At 40.5% G+C, this 14,479-nt stretch overlaps 1 protein-coding gene across 3 annotated transcripts in view; it reads left to right on the top strand.

Moving 5' to 3' along the window:
* RPS6KA6 (ribosomal protein S6 kinase A6) overlaps positions 1 to 13,369 on the top strand; it is a 36,474-nt gene extending 23,105 nt beyond the window's left edge. For 2 of the 3 annotated variants that reach the window (XM_033072245.1, XM_033072247.2), the window contains exons 13-22: positions 1,183 to 1,285; positions 2,305 to 2,429; positions 2,677 to 2,802; positions 3,249 to 3,338; positions 3,975 to 4,133; positions 5,141 to 5,302; positions 5,695 to 5,771; positions 6,443 to 6,560; positions 7,583 to 7,723; positions 8,523 to 13,369. In XM_033072245.1, the coding sequence (XP_032928136.1) occupies positions 1,183 to 1,285; positions 2,305 to 2,429; positions 2,677 to 2,802; positions 3,249 to 3,338; positions 3,975 to 4,133; positions 5,141 to 5,302; positions 5,695 to 5,771; positions 6,443 to 6,560; positions 7,583 to 7,723; positions 8,523 to 8,648 (1,227 nt within the window). In that variant the 3' untranslated portion in view covers positions 8,649 to 13,369. The remainder of the gene's footprint in view (positions 1 to 1,182; positions 1,286 to 2,304; positions 2,430 to 2,676; positions 2,803 to 3,248; positions 3,339 to 3,974; positions 4,134 to 5,140; positions 5,303 to 5,694; positions 5,772 to 6,442; positions 6,561 to 7,582; positions 7,724 to 8,522) is intronic. The other variant, XM_033072246.2, reaches the window with a different exon arrangement.
* Positions 13,370 to 14,479: the final 1,110 nt, after the last annotated feature.

Genomic DNA, 14,479 nt, shown 5'->3' with positions numbered 1-14,479 from the left:
AATAATTAAGAGTTGCAGCATTCCCAAGCTGAAATGGTCCATTAGAACATTTGTAATTGGGAGAGGCTGCTGGTGTTCCCAGGAGTCCTTCAGGAAGTGTCTGTCCAGTGCTCCCCTGCAGGGCAGCAGCTCCCTGTGCCTGGAGCTGTCCTGGGCAGGAACTAACTCAAGTGCTCCAGGATGATCCAAAGTCTTCAAGATCACAACTCCTGGCTTTAATTCCTCATAAGCACCTTGTGATTCTGTGGTTCTCATCCTCTGAGCTGTTTGCCAGAAATGTTCTCAAAGCCAAGGTGCTGTGTGTGAAATAAATCCATAAATCCCCTCTGCTGTGATGCTGCAGTGGTTGATGGAATAAATAAGATGTGGCTGAGCTGTGCTCACCTGTTTCTTCAAAGCCCCTCATTACTATCTGTCTGTTTATCTCCTGGATTTATTTCTCAAAAGTGATTTTTCTAGCTGTGTTCATGCAGCAGCTACCTCAGAGTCTGTTCAGCAACAAGTTTTTAGTAACAGCAAAACTTCACTGCTTTATGTGAATACATTTCAGCAGTTGTAGTCTTGTTTGGCTTGATTATTTACTTTTTTCCTTTTGAAGGGACTGATGTTAAAATAGCAACAGGGAAGTTTGGAAGCTCAACAGTTCTAGCTCTTTTTTTTTTTTTTTTTTTTTTAAATTTGACCATAATTTGTATTTATTTCACTCTGCTGGTGTTGATGACACTTCTGTATTTTACCTCTTTATTTGTTTGGGATGAATTTAGGCCCCCTTTCCTTGGTGTTGGTTGTTTTGGTTTTTCTAACTCAAATATATTGTATGCTTTTGTGCAGGAAGGTTTAAATTTTAAAAAAACTTTCACAAAATAGGTCTGAAAGGAGGAGAGCAATGACAAGGAAATGCTTTTAGAACTTTCTGAATTTTACATGGGGATTCAACATCATATGACATGAAGTCTTCTGTTCCTAGCTGTAAATGGGATTTATTGCAGATTTGAGATCTTTTCCCTGATTTAGTTTGGTGGATTAGGAAAAGCCTGGAGTAGAGCTTTGAGAATGGGCAGTTCCTTGCTAAGAGGGATGTGCCTGACACTGGTTGAGGTCTTTTTCCTTTAGCCTTTATCTTGGCAAAATAACAGCACCCATGGAAGCCTCACTGACTCTTGAATCTTTGTCCTCTTTCAGAAACTGTTCAGAAGAGAAATTCAGCCTCCATTCAAACCTGCCTCTGGAAAACCAGAAGATACTTTCTGTTTTGATCCAGAATTTACAGCAAAAACACCAAAAGGTAACTGTGCATGACTGTAAATTGGTGAGGTTTGTGGGGCAGGATGGTCAAATTAGTGCTGAAACAACAAGCAGAAAAGCCAGGGACAGAGTTGAAAGGAAAGGATGCACCAGGCTTCCAGTGCTTTGAAGGAGGATGTTCCCCTCAGCAGGTTTCTGTTCTTTGAACAGTGTGCTAATATTTGACTCAGGAAGGAAAAAATAAATGGAATATTAAAAGCTGGACTATGTTTTCTAGTTGTGATTAAAGTCAGGCATGCAGTGTTTGAGGGGAAGTATTTAATATTAAAGTAAACTCAATTTGATTGCAGCAGTTCTTTTTAGGGTCAGTATTTCATTGAGAATGCCTTGATTTAAGAAGCATTACCTACTGTCATTATTATTGATAGATCTGCTTCAAGTTTCACTTCAGGTTCTCTTTTGTGAGTTGTTTTCTTTGCTGCTGCATCCAGCTTTTAAACCCATGCTTGTTTGGAGAAGGTCTGTGCTCTTAATAGGCTGCACAAAATTACTGAGCTGTGCTCACTGTGAGATTTCAGACAGTGAATTCACAGAATGTAACCTGAGGAAAACTTAATACTAATAATTCAGGGGTTTTTTTTCAGTGCAAATTTACTAATTGGATATTCTTGTGTTACCTCACATGTGCCTTGCCAGCAGCTTGAACCAGCACATTCTGGTGTTGCTCTTCTGTGTTACAAAGCTGTTGAGGACAACACAATGATCTTTATTTCTTTTCCATAAGTAGTTTTGTTTCAATAAACTTCTTAAAACGTGCTCATACATGAATTCCTGCAGTGCTTTGCACTTTTATCTAAAACCCTGGAATAAGAAATAGGAAATACTGAAATAAGAGAGCACAAATAACAAACTAGAAGTTTTATTCATTATTGAACATTGGTGTTCCTCTTGTTTTCTTCCCTTCCCTCAAGATGGTTTTTGTCACATACCTCTCCTGAGTGTTCTGAGTTGGCCTTGCTGGGGTGTAACCACTCTAACCCTGTGTGTCTGTGCCCCCAGATTCTCCAGGGGTCCCACCCAGTGCAAATGCCCACCAGCTCTTCAAGGGATTTAGTTTTGTTGCAACTACTACTGTAGAAGACCATAAAATATCACCCCTCACCAATATCCTGCCCATAGTCCAGGTAATGCTTTACTTTTGGGAAACTTCTGCAAAGACTGACCAATATTTAATGTTTACAGGTGTTCTTGCTTTGTTATAAAATGTGTTTTATTAAATACTTTCATGGGATATTTTTAATTTTCAAAAGTGAGTTATTGTTGCTCTAGAGGCAGAATTTCAAAGAAAAATCAGGGGTAAGCAGTTCTGCTGTTGGTGCCAGTGTGCCTGTTGCTTTAGATAATCCTTGCCTGTGTTTTTTTTTTTTAAAGCAGCTTCATGGAAACAGTGCACAGTTCACTGATGTCTATGAGCTGAAGGAAGATATTGGTGTGGGCTCTTACTCAGTTTGCAAGAGATGTATCCACATAGCTACAAACATGGAGTTTGCTGTGAAGGTATTGGCATGAATTCTACTCTGACATTCTAAAAGTACTGGCTAGTAGGTTTGAAAACTTGTATTTGTGAAGTTTCCAGTTACTCTGCTTTTATGTGTTTATAAGTTACAATCTTGAAAGCTGAAAATTCTAGACAATGATGGGAGCACATAAAATAAAATGAGATTCACAGGGGTGGAACTGGGCTGCAGGGAATTAGTGATGCTTCAGTCCAGTGCATTTCCCTGCTCAGTGGAGCAGGATAGGCTGCATTAATGATAGAATCTTACAAGGATAGAGCAAGAAATGGATAAATAGAATTAGAAACTGGAGGATGATGATTAGTAAGAAGTAATGAACTCCAGATTTTTTAAATTCTGCTGTTGAAATGAGAATATAAATGCAAAAAATGTCTTTATTTAATAGACTCTGTTTATGCAAGTTGTTTTTCCTTTTATATTTTGCAGATAATTGATAAAAGCAAAAGGGATCCCTCAGAAGAAATTGAGATTCTCATGCGTTATGGGCAACATCCAAATATTATTACTTTAAAGGATGTATGTACCTCCTTTTCTGCTGCCTCTTGCTAGACAGAGCTGTAAAAATAAAATAAACTAACTGTAAAAATAACTGCAGATGTAGGCAGTTTATTTGGATTCATTAAATTTCTTTTACATAGAAAAATCTACTGGGAGAGCAGTATAATAGTAGAGTATTTCAAAATACAGCGTTGTCCTGATACTAATTTTTCCTAAAGGCTGCTTAACCAACCTGAAGTGAGAAATGATGTAAAGGTTAGAAATGCCATTTTTCTTCTTGTTTCAAAGGAGCAGCCAATGTGGTGGTAACTGAGGAAGCAGTGACCTGCATGTTGTCCTGTGTAGGCCAGAATAGCCCTGGAAGGGAAGAGCAGTAGGGAGTTGTAGGGCTGCTCTCCTCTTCCAGCACAAGTTCTTACACTGAAAAATGTAACTCAGAGTGATGAATTAACAGCTTGAATGGGGAGTGATGAATTAACAGCCTGAGTCATGAACTCCCAGGCTGACACATGAGCTGCCTTGCACTCCCTGCCTTGGCAGTCCCCGCTGTTTGCGCTGCCCGCTGCTGTGGGAGGAGGGCATTTATGGCCATGTGGAACTCCAGATGTTGCTTTTACTAGCTCTGAGTGTATTCTGTGTTAAACCTCTCCCCAGGTGTATGATGATGGCAGATTCATCTACCTGGTCACAGAGCTGATGAAGGGAGGGGAGCTGCTGGACCGGATCCTGCGGCAGAAATTCTTCTCGGAGCGGGAGGCCAGCGCTGTGCTCTTCACCATCGCCAAGACCGTGGACTACCTGCACTGCCAGGGGGTGAGTGAGCCCTCCCACCCCACACCCCAGTGTAAAAGGGCTAACTGCACCACTTCATGAGTGGCTTGTCTTTATTTTTCTGTCTTCACTCAGAGTCAGGATTAAAAAGGAAGGAGATGAATTTTCTCGTGTCTGGACTTGGTTGTTTATTAAATCTGAAGTGCAGAGAGTTCTGTAACACTTGCAGCTACCTGCTAAAAGTGGGCAAAATGGAGGTGAACCTAGCTAGTTACAAGGTCTTTTAAAGCTAAACAGTCCAATAAAGAGCTAACACCACCTATATTATTTATACTTTTGACCAATAACCAAACTCCTGTGACCTGCAGTGCAGCACTAAGTGTCCAACCAGGAACTACTGCTGAAACTCATGAAGAAGGAACAAGAAAAGGAAGATGGGACCATGCCCAAGAACCTCCATCTTGTCCCATACCTATTACTATATATTAAACACCCCATATTCCAAACCCTTCACCAGATTCTAACTACACACCCATGATTTTAACTCCATCACCCAAATTTGGAAACCTTCCCCAAGGCCTCAAGTGAAAAGCAGTGTTCTGCTGGGAGTCAGTGTCAGAAAACAAAGAAAGTTCCAAAGTCTCAGGTTTCTGGGTTCCTGGCAGAGCTCTGAGATTACCACTCCCCTTACCCTGTGTGCTTTGCTTGTCTTGTTTCATGCTACAGGGTTTTGTATTTTATCACAAAGGTGAATAATAGAAACAGTTTCTCCTCTTATCCTGGTAAATCCTTTGGACTCTACTTATGAAACAGCAAATTTTTGTCCTGTTCTTCTTGTTGCCAAATCATGTTGGTTCCAGTTGCATTATGAGCCAGGAGTTTTTTCTTACATTACTTAAACTAGAATTTTTTGGGTACTTTAAAGTTATATAATTGTTTAGAACTCCCATATGTATATTAATCTAGATAACAACTTTCATAAAATGTAAATTACAAACAAATCTACCTGCTCCCCTCAATGATGGCTTTTCAAATGTCTTTGTTTAAAGGTGGTGCACAGAGACCTTAAACCCAGTAATATTTTATACACTGATGATTCAAACAATGCTGATTCCATCAGGATTTGTGATTTTGGATTTGCAAAACAACTTCGAGGAGAAAATGGACTGCTTCTAACTCCCTGCTACACTGCAAACTTTGTGGCACCAGAGGTATTTCAACTGCTCTGTTCTTTATTCTGTTTTGGGTGCATCAAATGCTAAAACTTTTCAGCAATGCTTGGGAAAAAAAACTCAACAATTCTGCTACTTTTCTTTAAATATAATCACACATGCTTTTTAAACACTGGTGCATGTGTTTATTATAAACCTACTTTAAAAACAGCAGAGTCCACCCTCAAAAATAAGATGTGAGCCTGGTGGAAATCTTAAAGAGATGATCTGGGAACAAGAAATGTTGTTGGTATTTACTGCAACCTCTATAAAAAAATCAGTAATCAAATCTCTGACATGATCCAGGGATTGACTTACCCTTCCTTAGGCTGTGGTGTTGTTGGGGATGGTTTTTAATATTTGACAAGTCTTTAACACTCTTTGTTTCATAGGTTCTCATGAGACAGGGATATGATGCTGCTTGTGACATATGGAGCTTGGGAGTTCTCCTTTACACAATGCTGGCAGGGTGAGAATATTTCTGAGCTGTTTTGTTTACCTAAAATCCCAGAATGTTGCCTGAATCCTTGCTTCCATAGAAATGGTGAGGTGTTGGCTCGTGGAATGACACACACTCACAGGTGGGCCAGGCAGCTCTGAGTCAAAGCCAAATAAACCACATTCAACCCACAAATAGCATCAAGGTTTCTCTTCCCATAGGTGTCAAAGACTTCCCCCAGTTTTCAGGAGGGAATTGAGTCTGTGAAAATATGTGGTGGGTTTCTTTTTACCTCCAGCCTCTTGTCCTCCCACCCCATCCCCTTTCCTCACCTGGTGTCTCCTGTCCCTGCTGCATTCCTGTGTACAACACTCTGGGTTGTGATCTCTGGAGTTTCCTGAACATCCCAACCTGAGGAAGCTCTAGGAAGCATCTAGTGGCCAAATGAGAGATGTGTGCTGAATTCTGCTCTAACAGAAGAAAAGCAGGTTTTTAGTCTTATGGCAAAATTCTGTCTATTGGAAATTATTCTCTTGATAAATCTGTACTTCCCATTTAATATAAGAAATATAAATTGTTAATAGTATGTGTATATATTCTGTGATATGTTTGTAGTGGTATATGGCCTCTGCTTCATTTTACCAATTTCTTGCAGTTTTATCTGTAACAAGGTGTTTTTGTTGTTTTTTTTCTTTCACCAGCTATACTCCATTTGCTAATGGTCCCAATGATACTCCTGAGGAGATCCTAGTGCGGATAGGCAGTGGAAAATTCTCTCTAAGTGGAGGCAACTGGGACACTGTTTCAGATGCAGCAAAGGTGTGAATGTGTTCTGGTTTTTTATTTTTGTGGAATTTCAATGAAATGTGCTGAGCTTTTATCAGCTAGACTGCTCTATAAGTGTAGTTTGTTATTATTATCTGCAGACTTTATCTGCTCTAGCATTTTATTTAAAGACTCCATCTGTAATCAATATGGATTCCCTGGGATGGTGTTGACCCACTCTGTGGGTCTCTTAATCACCAGTGTTACCTTTTAAAAAGATCAACATTAATATTAAATATTAATGTTTAAATATTTTTCCAGTCCTTTGGAACTGCACTATTTGTTCATTTCAGTAGGAGTGATTCAGAATGCTTGTTGGGTGCTGCTGTCTTAGCATGAGAAATTCACTTCTGTGTATTTAAGAATGCTTCACATTTTGTACCTAAAACAAAGGGAACATTCTGTCAGCTTGCTCATATTTTGGTTTTATTTCAAACTGTTGCTGTCTCTGTTCTGTGCCCTTCCCACCCACCTTTCCTTTGGACCAACGTTGTAATTAATCAGTAGCTTATTGCTAATGCTTCTAACAGGCAAAAACAAGTGTCCATTTTGTTGGCTTTATGCTTTCTGTGACTTCTTGAAGGAAAAATTCCTGCTGGTGTCTCACTGTCTCTGAATTCAGTTGTAGTGAGGAGTCAGCCGAGCCCAAAGTGCAAAATGAACAAGGAGAGAGATTTGCAAATAATGGCTTTCCTCCATAAAATCTGCCTGCTACATTTTAATAGGATTTCTAGTCTTTTAAAGATTATATTCATAATAAACATGAAAGGCACAACAGTGAGTTGCTTTGCCATCAAGGCTGGCTCTGTTGAGCTGCTCCAATAGTGCCACACATTGTTCTCAGCCTTCTGCAGTGTCAGGGCACAGAACGGCCCCGTTTGTCTGCTGCTCTCTGTGTTGGCATTGTGCTCATCCCTCCACACTGGGTGCTTCTCCCCCTGCTGCCATCCCTGCTGCTGTAAAGGCCACCTAGGGTGATTTGGAGTGAGCAGTGTTTGTGTTTCCCTCCCCTGCAGGACTTGTTGTCACACATGCTGCACGTGGATCCCCACCAGCGGTACACGGCCGAGCAGGTGCTGAAGCATTCCTGGATTGCCTGTAGGGACCAGCTGCCTCATTATCAGCTCAACAGGCAAGATGCCCCACATCTAGTAAAGGTAAAGCCACCTGGGATGCTGCTTCTGTTGGTTTAGTTGGTTTACAGACAGAAGTCTCATTTTTTCTCTTTGTTTTCTGTAGCACCAATGCATTTAAGTTACTTAGTGAGACAGAGTCATGGAATGGTGGAATGGTTTGGGTTGGGAGGGACCTTAAAGCTGGGCAGGGACACCTCCCACTGTCCCAGGCTGCTCCAAGCCCCAGTGTCCAGCCTTGGACATTTCCAGGGATCCAGGGGCAGCCACAGCTTCTTTGGACACCCTGTGCCAGGGCCTGCCCACCCTCCCAGGCAGGAATTCCTTCCCAATATCCCACCTACCCCTGCCCTCTGGCAGTGGGAAACCACTCCCCTTGTCCTGGCCCTACATCTCCTTGTGTAAAGTCCTTCTCCATATTATTGGTAAATAATTATTTTCAACCTCTCTGTAAAAGGAGATTTTTCTGGGTGTTTTCTTTAAGGCAGTTTCTGAACTGTCTCTGAAGTGAGGACCTGAGTGGCACTGATGTGGCTTTATTTAAGAAATACAAATACAAATTCTGACCTACATTAACAGGTGACTCCTGCATCTAAGGGATACAAAAGAAAGGGAAAAATGTCAACCATGCTTTTAGACATTGAAAGGATTCAGCACCAGATGTTGAATGATTTGTTCCTAACAAACTTCAGAGAATTCACGTGACCTGCCCTAAGTCTTGTTTAGTTTTAATGGAGTTGAGTATTTAATGTTTAATTGCTTTATTTTCTGATTAAAACTTCTATATATACAAATTAGGATGATGTATTTCCTTTTTCTCTAGGGAGCCATGGCTGCTACATATTCTGCACTGAATCACAAGACATTTCAGCCAGTGCTGGAGCCCGTGGCAGCCTCCAGTTTAGCTCAGCGAAGGAGCATGAAAAAGCTCACATCCACAGACTTATAGATCCACTGGGACACCTGAGCAGACACAAGCAAGGGGGAAACCCAACAAGTGGCTCTATTTTGCCTGACCTGTGATCAAAAGGCATCTATGGTTTCCTGCTACACTACTTGAATTCTGTAAAAGTCCTTTTTTTAAAAAGAAAAAAAAAATCCACAGGTTCATACTGTGTTTGTTTTACAGGCCGTATCTGTTAAGTTAATTTAAACATCAGGTACACCATAATGAATTTCTCTACACTGTCCTTTGAGATCTGTTGCAAATATTCTTTCACATTCTGTATAGTTTTGCTGGGTTCAGTTAAAAAAAATGGTTTAGGGGACCGTTGCCAATGACCAAGTTGTACATAAAGTGTCAGTGTGAGTTTTCTTTGCTTCACACCTTTAGACCCTGCTGTGAAGGGCAAATCCTTCATTTTGTAATTGGGCACTTCATTGATTCAACTCAATTCCTTTCCCTTGTCCATGACTATTATGCAGAGTTGAGCAGTGTAATGTGCCAGAGTTAATTCATCATTGTTGATTTGTTTGCACAGTGCCAGTAACTGAGGAGTTTGTGTGGAAATACAAACCAAAGGGATGTGCAAGATCCTGCACTTAAATCTGATCTCTTGTGACCCAAAAGAAATGCTGGTTGTGGTCTCTAACAGGAAAATGAACATTCCTGGTTGTTACCACAAATTGTGTCCTGTTCTGAGCTGGAGAAAGTCAATATTCAGGCTCTCAAACACTGGTGCCACTTCAAACGGCACCATGCAGCTCCATCCTTTGTTATTTATATTTCACATCCATTAGTACAACTACTGGGTTATTTTCCTCAGCAGTCTTTCCACTAAATACACCCAATATTATGTTTGTTTGGTATATGAGACAAACTGACACTTTATTATAACCAACTTGGCACTTGGGGTTTATTTTTTATTTATTTGATTTTTTTTTTAATAGAAGGTTGCTTCTCTGATTCTCTTGCCGCATGTACAAATATTACAGAACAGAAATGCAAAATTCTCTTTGCCTAACTGTAGGGGTAGCTTGGGAAAATAAATAAGCCTTGCTGTGTGCCCAGATAAGGGAATTCTGACCAAGAAATTTCACAGTTATGGACAAATTCCTTTCAGCATCCTGTGGCCAGCACTCACTCGCCCTCTCTGTCTGCTGTTAGGATTTCAGCTGTTCCTAAATGCTCAGATGGAGAGGAAATTCATTTCAGGGCCAGAATTACCTTGGGGTTTCCTGACTCAAAACCAATGCTAACTGCTGGTAGTTCATTCAGAGATACACTTAGAAGTGTTTTTAATTGTAGACACTGAGTAGTGACATAGCAGGATGATTTTAAATATTAAATATATTAGTGACATTAGACTGTGAAGTGAGCAAAGCTCAAACATAGTTCAGACTCATTTGTCATCGTGGAATTTTCAAATGCAAGACCCTAGGGCTGACAGAAATCAGTGTTTTGAGACAGCAGAAAAAAAACTTCCAGGAGAATTCTGGCCCAAGCACCAGGAGTGGTGGTGATAACTCAGATCTCACAAGAGGTCTTGGCTGGTTTTTGCTTATACCTGTGAAGGACTTGGTGGTGTTGGAAGTACTTTTAGATAAGCTGCTTTCTTCTGTTGTGGTGGGGGAAGATGGACATTATCTGACCAAATAGTTAGGTATGAATATATGTAGATTTGAGACTTAATGATATAGCAAACATAGATGTGCTCTTTGTATCACGCAGAACATCCCCCAGATGGAATTTCTTGAGTGTTTGATAGATGTTGGAAGCTTTAGGGGCCATTTGTGCCTAGTTTTGAGGTGCCTGTTTGAAATGCTTGAAAGCTTATCAAAGAACACAACTGCTTCCTGGAAAGCTCCTTGTTTAGTACAAAATCTGCCCCTTTTGCAGCTGCTTCATCCTCTTTTTCCAGCAATAATGCCTGGAAACTTCTTGCTACACTCTGTCAGGGTCATTTTAATGTAAATTTAGAGATGACTGCCAGAAGAATTTGAATTTACTCAAAAAAATAAAAGGCAAAAGTGGTGGGAATTAAATCCCCTGAGCCCAGGTCAAGGTGTAATGTGGGTTGAAATGTCCTAAAAGCTGTGTTGGTGATAAGAAGTAATGCAAGGCCTGGGCTACAATGAAAATGTCAAACTTGAATTGTCTTCAGCTTTCCTGTAAGGCAGCAGCTGGTCTTTAATGGCTTTACCCATGAATCATTGAACAGTGTTTCTGTTGGTATTTTCTTTTAGCTTGCTTAGAAGCACCACAGTGTAAGCACCTTAAAAGCATTTTGCACAAGAGCAGTTGGAAGCAGGTGAAGGGACTCAAGTTGTTCTTGATGTGCAGCACAAAGGTGGCAAGAGAAAAAGAACACAAACAAGGTGGATGTTCTGATTCATTGCTGAGTATTTAAAACATCTCCTGTAAAGCTATCCCTGTTTTATAGCACTGCTGGCCTTTAGTGCAAGTGGTACTCCAGGGGTAAAAGCAAAGTTTCAGTGACTGCAACATTACAAAGTTGTCATAGTGTGGGGAAAACATATGGATGTGTTTTATCTGACAGGCCAGTGTACCCTGGTATGCCATTTATAATCCTTATTTTGGGGGAAAAGTTCCCTTGCTCTGACTATTTCAGCATATCAGTCTTGCAAATATTTGGGATATGCAGGAACATGAAAGAGTTCACTTGCAGTTTACTTTTACTGTATTTAATGGTCATCTTTGTGAGGTTCCTTTGGGAATTCCTTGCCTGGTTCTCATCCCTTTCTTTCCCAGCTTAGGTTTTGATATCTAAAAGTAGCATGGTCTGCTCATGAGCTGTCAGTTAAAGGTTTGAGAGGGAAGAGCAGGTACTGGGAAAGTGCTCTGGCTGCAGGGAAAGGTTAGTGGAAATTATTTCATATCCTCTGGGCACAGTTTACAAACTGCTCTTACTGCCTTACTGAGTTAGAAAAAAAAGTCAGGTTTTCACTAAGGCTCATAATTACACAAAAGTAAGCATTCAGATTAAAGGAATTTCCACAGAACTAAACCTTAAATGATAGAATATTTTGGCCATGGCTTCCTGCCAAAGAAGCTCCTGCTCTGGTGTTTGGTGATGATCATTATCAGTGAGTTCCAGCTCTGGTGCACACCAAAAGCAGATTCCTGCTGGAGCTGGAGTGAGTCAGGACCTCCTTTGCTGTTCTTTCACCCCAGGATATCTCAATTTGTACCTTCAGTCATCCTTTGGATATAAAGTGAGGAACTCTGTTGTATCCAGTGGCACCACAGTGAGCTCCTGAGAGCTTTCCTGGGTGGGTCCAGTCCAGCCACTGATCTGTGGCTTGTGTTGTTTTCTGCTTTTTCCCATTGTGCCCAAAATCAGTGAACTCCCCTTGCCCACACCAGGAGGTGCAGGGAGCTGAGCCTGCTGTTCATTTGAGGCCTCTGTTGTTTGAATGTTCTTGCATCCAGAGCCTCACCCAACTCAGTCATGTTGAGCTTGAATTCTGTCTTCCATGTTTTAATTCCTTTTCCAGAGCTGATCTTCAGCTGTCCAATAGTTACAATAACCTCGAGCAGACTGCAGCAGGTGGGAGTTCCTTGCAATGTTCTGTACAGCTGTGTTAAATATGTAAGGTTATAATAATGCTCCTGGTTTCTATCAGTGAAATTAGGTTAAAACATCAATGCAAACACAGGGTTTTATTTATTTCTGTAGCACTTAAGTTTTTCAGTCCTGTCCAGAACTAAAAGATAGCAAATATTTGTGGGAGGAGAGGGAGCAGCAGGTTTTTCTTTCTCAAAGTTTCCAGAAAGCTTCTGAAGCTGTGATCATAGTAGTCCTAATGTGATCCTACAGGAGCTCTGTAGGGTTAAAAACAAAATTCTCCTTAAAAGTTTGTTCCAAAACTCTTTTAGGTGTGCCCTGATAGCTGTTGGTAACAACCCTGCACTTCATTCACACCACACCAGCTTTCTGCATCAACACCTCTGTCCCTGCTCCAGTTATTTTTTAAATATTTGCTCCTCCAGATTTGACTGTTCCTTGGGAATAGAAGAATGGATGCAAATTTGAAAACCCCCACCCTTAATGTATGGCTGAAGCTGATCAAGTATTGTAATAATTTGCATAATTAGAAAGTTCCCCCCCAAATCATCAGCAACTGGTTTTCTTGAGATTTTTCCTATGTAATGAAAGCAAACTTTCTCTGAAAGCTTTAAAAGATGCTTAATTGATTATGTCTCTTAATTATTAATTTTTGGGCAATAGCTTATTACCAATAGTGAGTTTGAATAACCCTGAATCCTCTTGTGGGGTTTTTCACACGAGGACCGAGGATGCTGGAGGTGGATCTGCTCTGCAGGACCAAGTGTTCAGGTTTGGGTGTTTTGCATTAGGCTTTTGAGCAGTGTTTGCTAATTAATTAACTAATTGCATTGTCATACTGTCCCAAGCACTTTGGCATCTTGCACTGATGCTCTGGTTAGAGCTGAAACTCTCCTGGCACGTGGCTAAATCTCCATAAAGGGCATTAATTGAGAACAGTGTGCAATGAATTCCATGCTCTGAGGTACTTCAAAGATGAAACTCTACACAAGGTCCCCGTTATCAGATATTGTAACTGTCATTTCTTTCTCTTAAGCATATTGTGGATTTTGTATCATACTGTATTTATTTCATTTAATTTTAAAAGAAATGTTTTCTTTAAAGCTCTGTATATATTGACATTAAAGTTTGCATTGTACTACGTTCTCCTCTTCTTGCAAGGCTGGGTCTGGCAGTGCAGTGGTGTTCTGGGCACTGCTGCCTTCACTTAAAACACACCAAGGACAACCTCAAAACTGTATTTATTTTTGTCAAACTCCCTGAATAATCATAAAGGTACAGTTTTAATTAGCTGGCAGTTCCTTGAGTACTGGAATAAAAGGGTTTGCAAATTCCTAACATTTGGTAATTGCCAGAAATCCATCACTTCTGCTTTGGAAGCTTGCTTCTGTTTTTCAAATGGATACAAAAAACAATGAGCAAACATTCCTAAATTAAATGTATATGAATTATTTCAGAAACCTTGCCAAAAATCTCCCATACATCAAGAGCTATTTATAAATTTATATTCAGGCAAGTGTTTCATGCCATCCTTGCAGCAATTCCATGGTAGGATTGATGTGTTACCTCAGGGTGGGATCACCTACCTCTGTTTTTTTGGTACCTATTAAATTTACCTCCATATATTAAGAGGAAATAATTTTCCTACAAAGATCTGATCCTTTGAAAATAGACACTTGTATTACAAGTGGCAGGAATGACATTAAAAACTGGGTTTAAAATCCTCCTGAGGTATCTGATAACTGCTGCTGCTGTTGGTATTCACAATGGTTTATAGATACTTTATTTTTTTGAATGCACAGGAAGGTTTTCCCACCTTTGCCTCAGGTCCCTCTCCCAGGTGCTGTTTGCTTACACTGCTTTTACCTGCACTGGTGGCAGAAGAAGGTGGGGTTCTGGAGCCACAGAGGAGGCAGCAGGTACAAGTTTCTCAGATTGTGATGATTTGTTTGATTTCATTCATGGTAGGCAGGAAAAATGAACCAAATTGGACAAAACCATTAAAATTCAAGTCTCAGGTGTTGAGATCTGCAGGCTTGGTGAAGGTGATGCTGGGTGGGAGGAGACAGGGCATGGATTAAAAGCCAACCTTACTGAATGTTTGGAGAAACCAAGGACAGATGATGAGCCAAGTGTTAAAAAAGAGACTCCAAGATGTGCCTTAATTGCATCCTGCTCTTTGTTTTCCTGCAAATTTTGATTCTCAGGAGCTGTTTTCCCCATGATTCGTCTCTGAAGCTTTATGACTGTA

The sequence above is a fragment of the Catharus ustulatus genome, chromosome 14, assembly GCF_009819885.2.
Source record: "Catharus ustulatus isolate bCatUst1 chromosome 14, bCatUst1.pri.v2, whole genome shotgun sequence".
NCBI lineage: Eukaryota > Metazoa > Chordata > Aves > Passeriformes > Turdidae > Catharus > Catharus ustulatus.
Note: the sequence above shows the minus strand (reverse complement) of the source record. Positions and strands in the feature narration are given on the sequence as shown.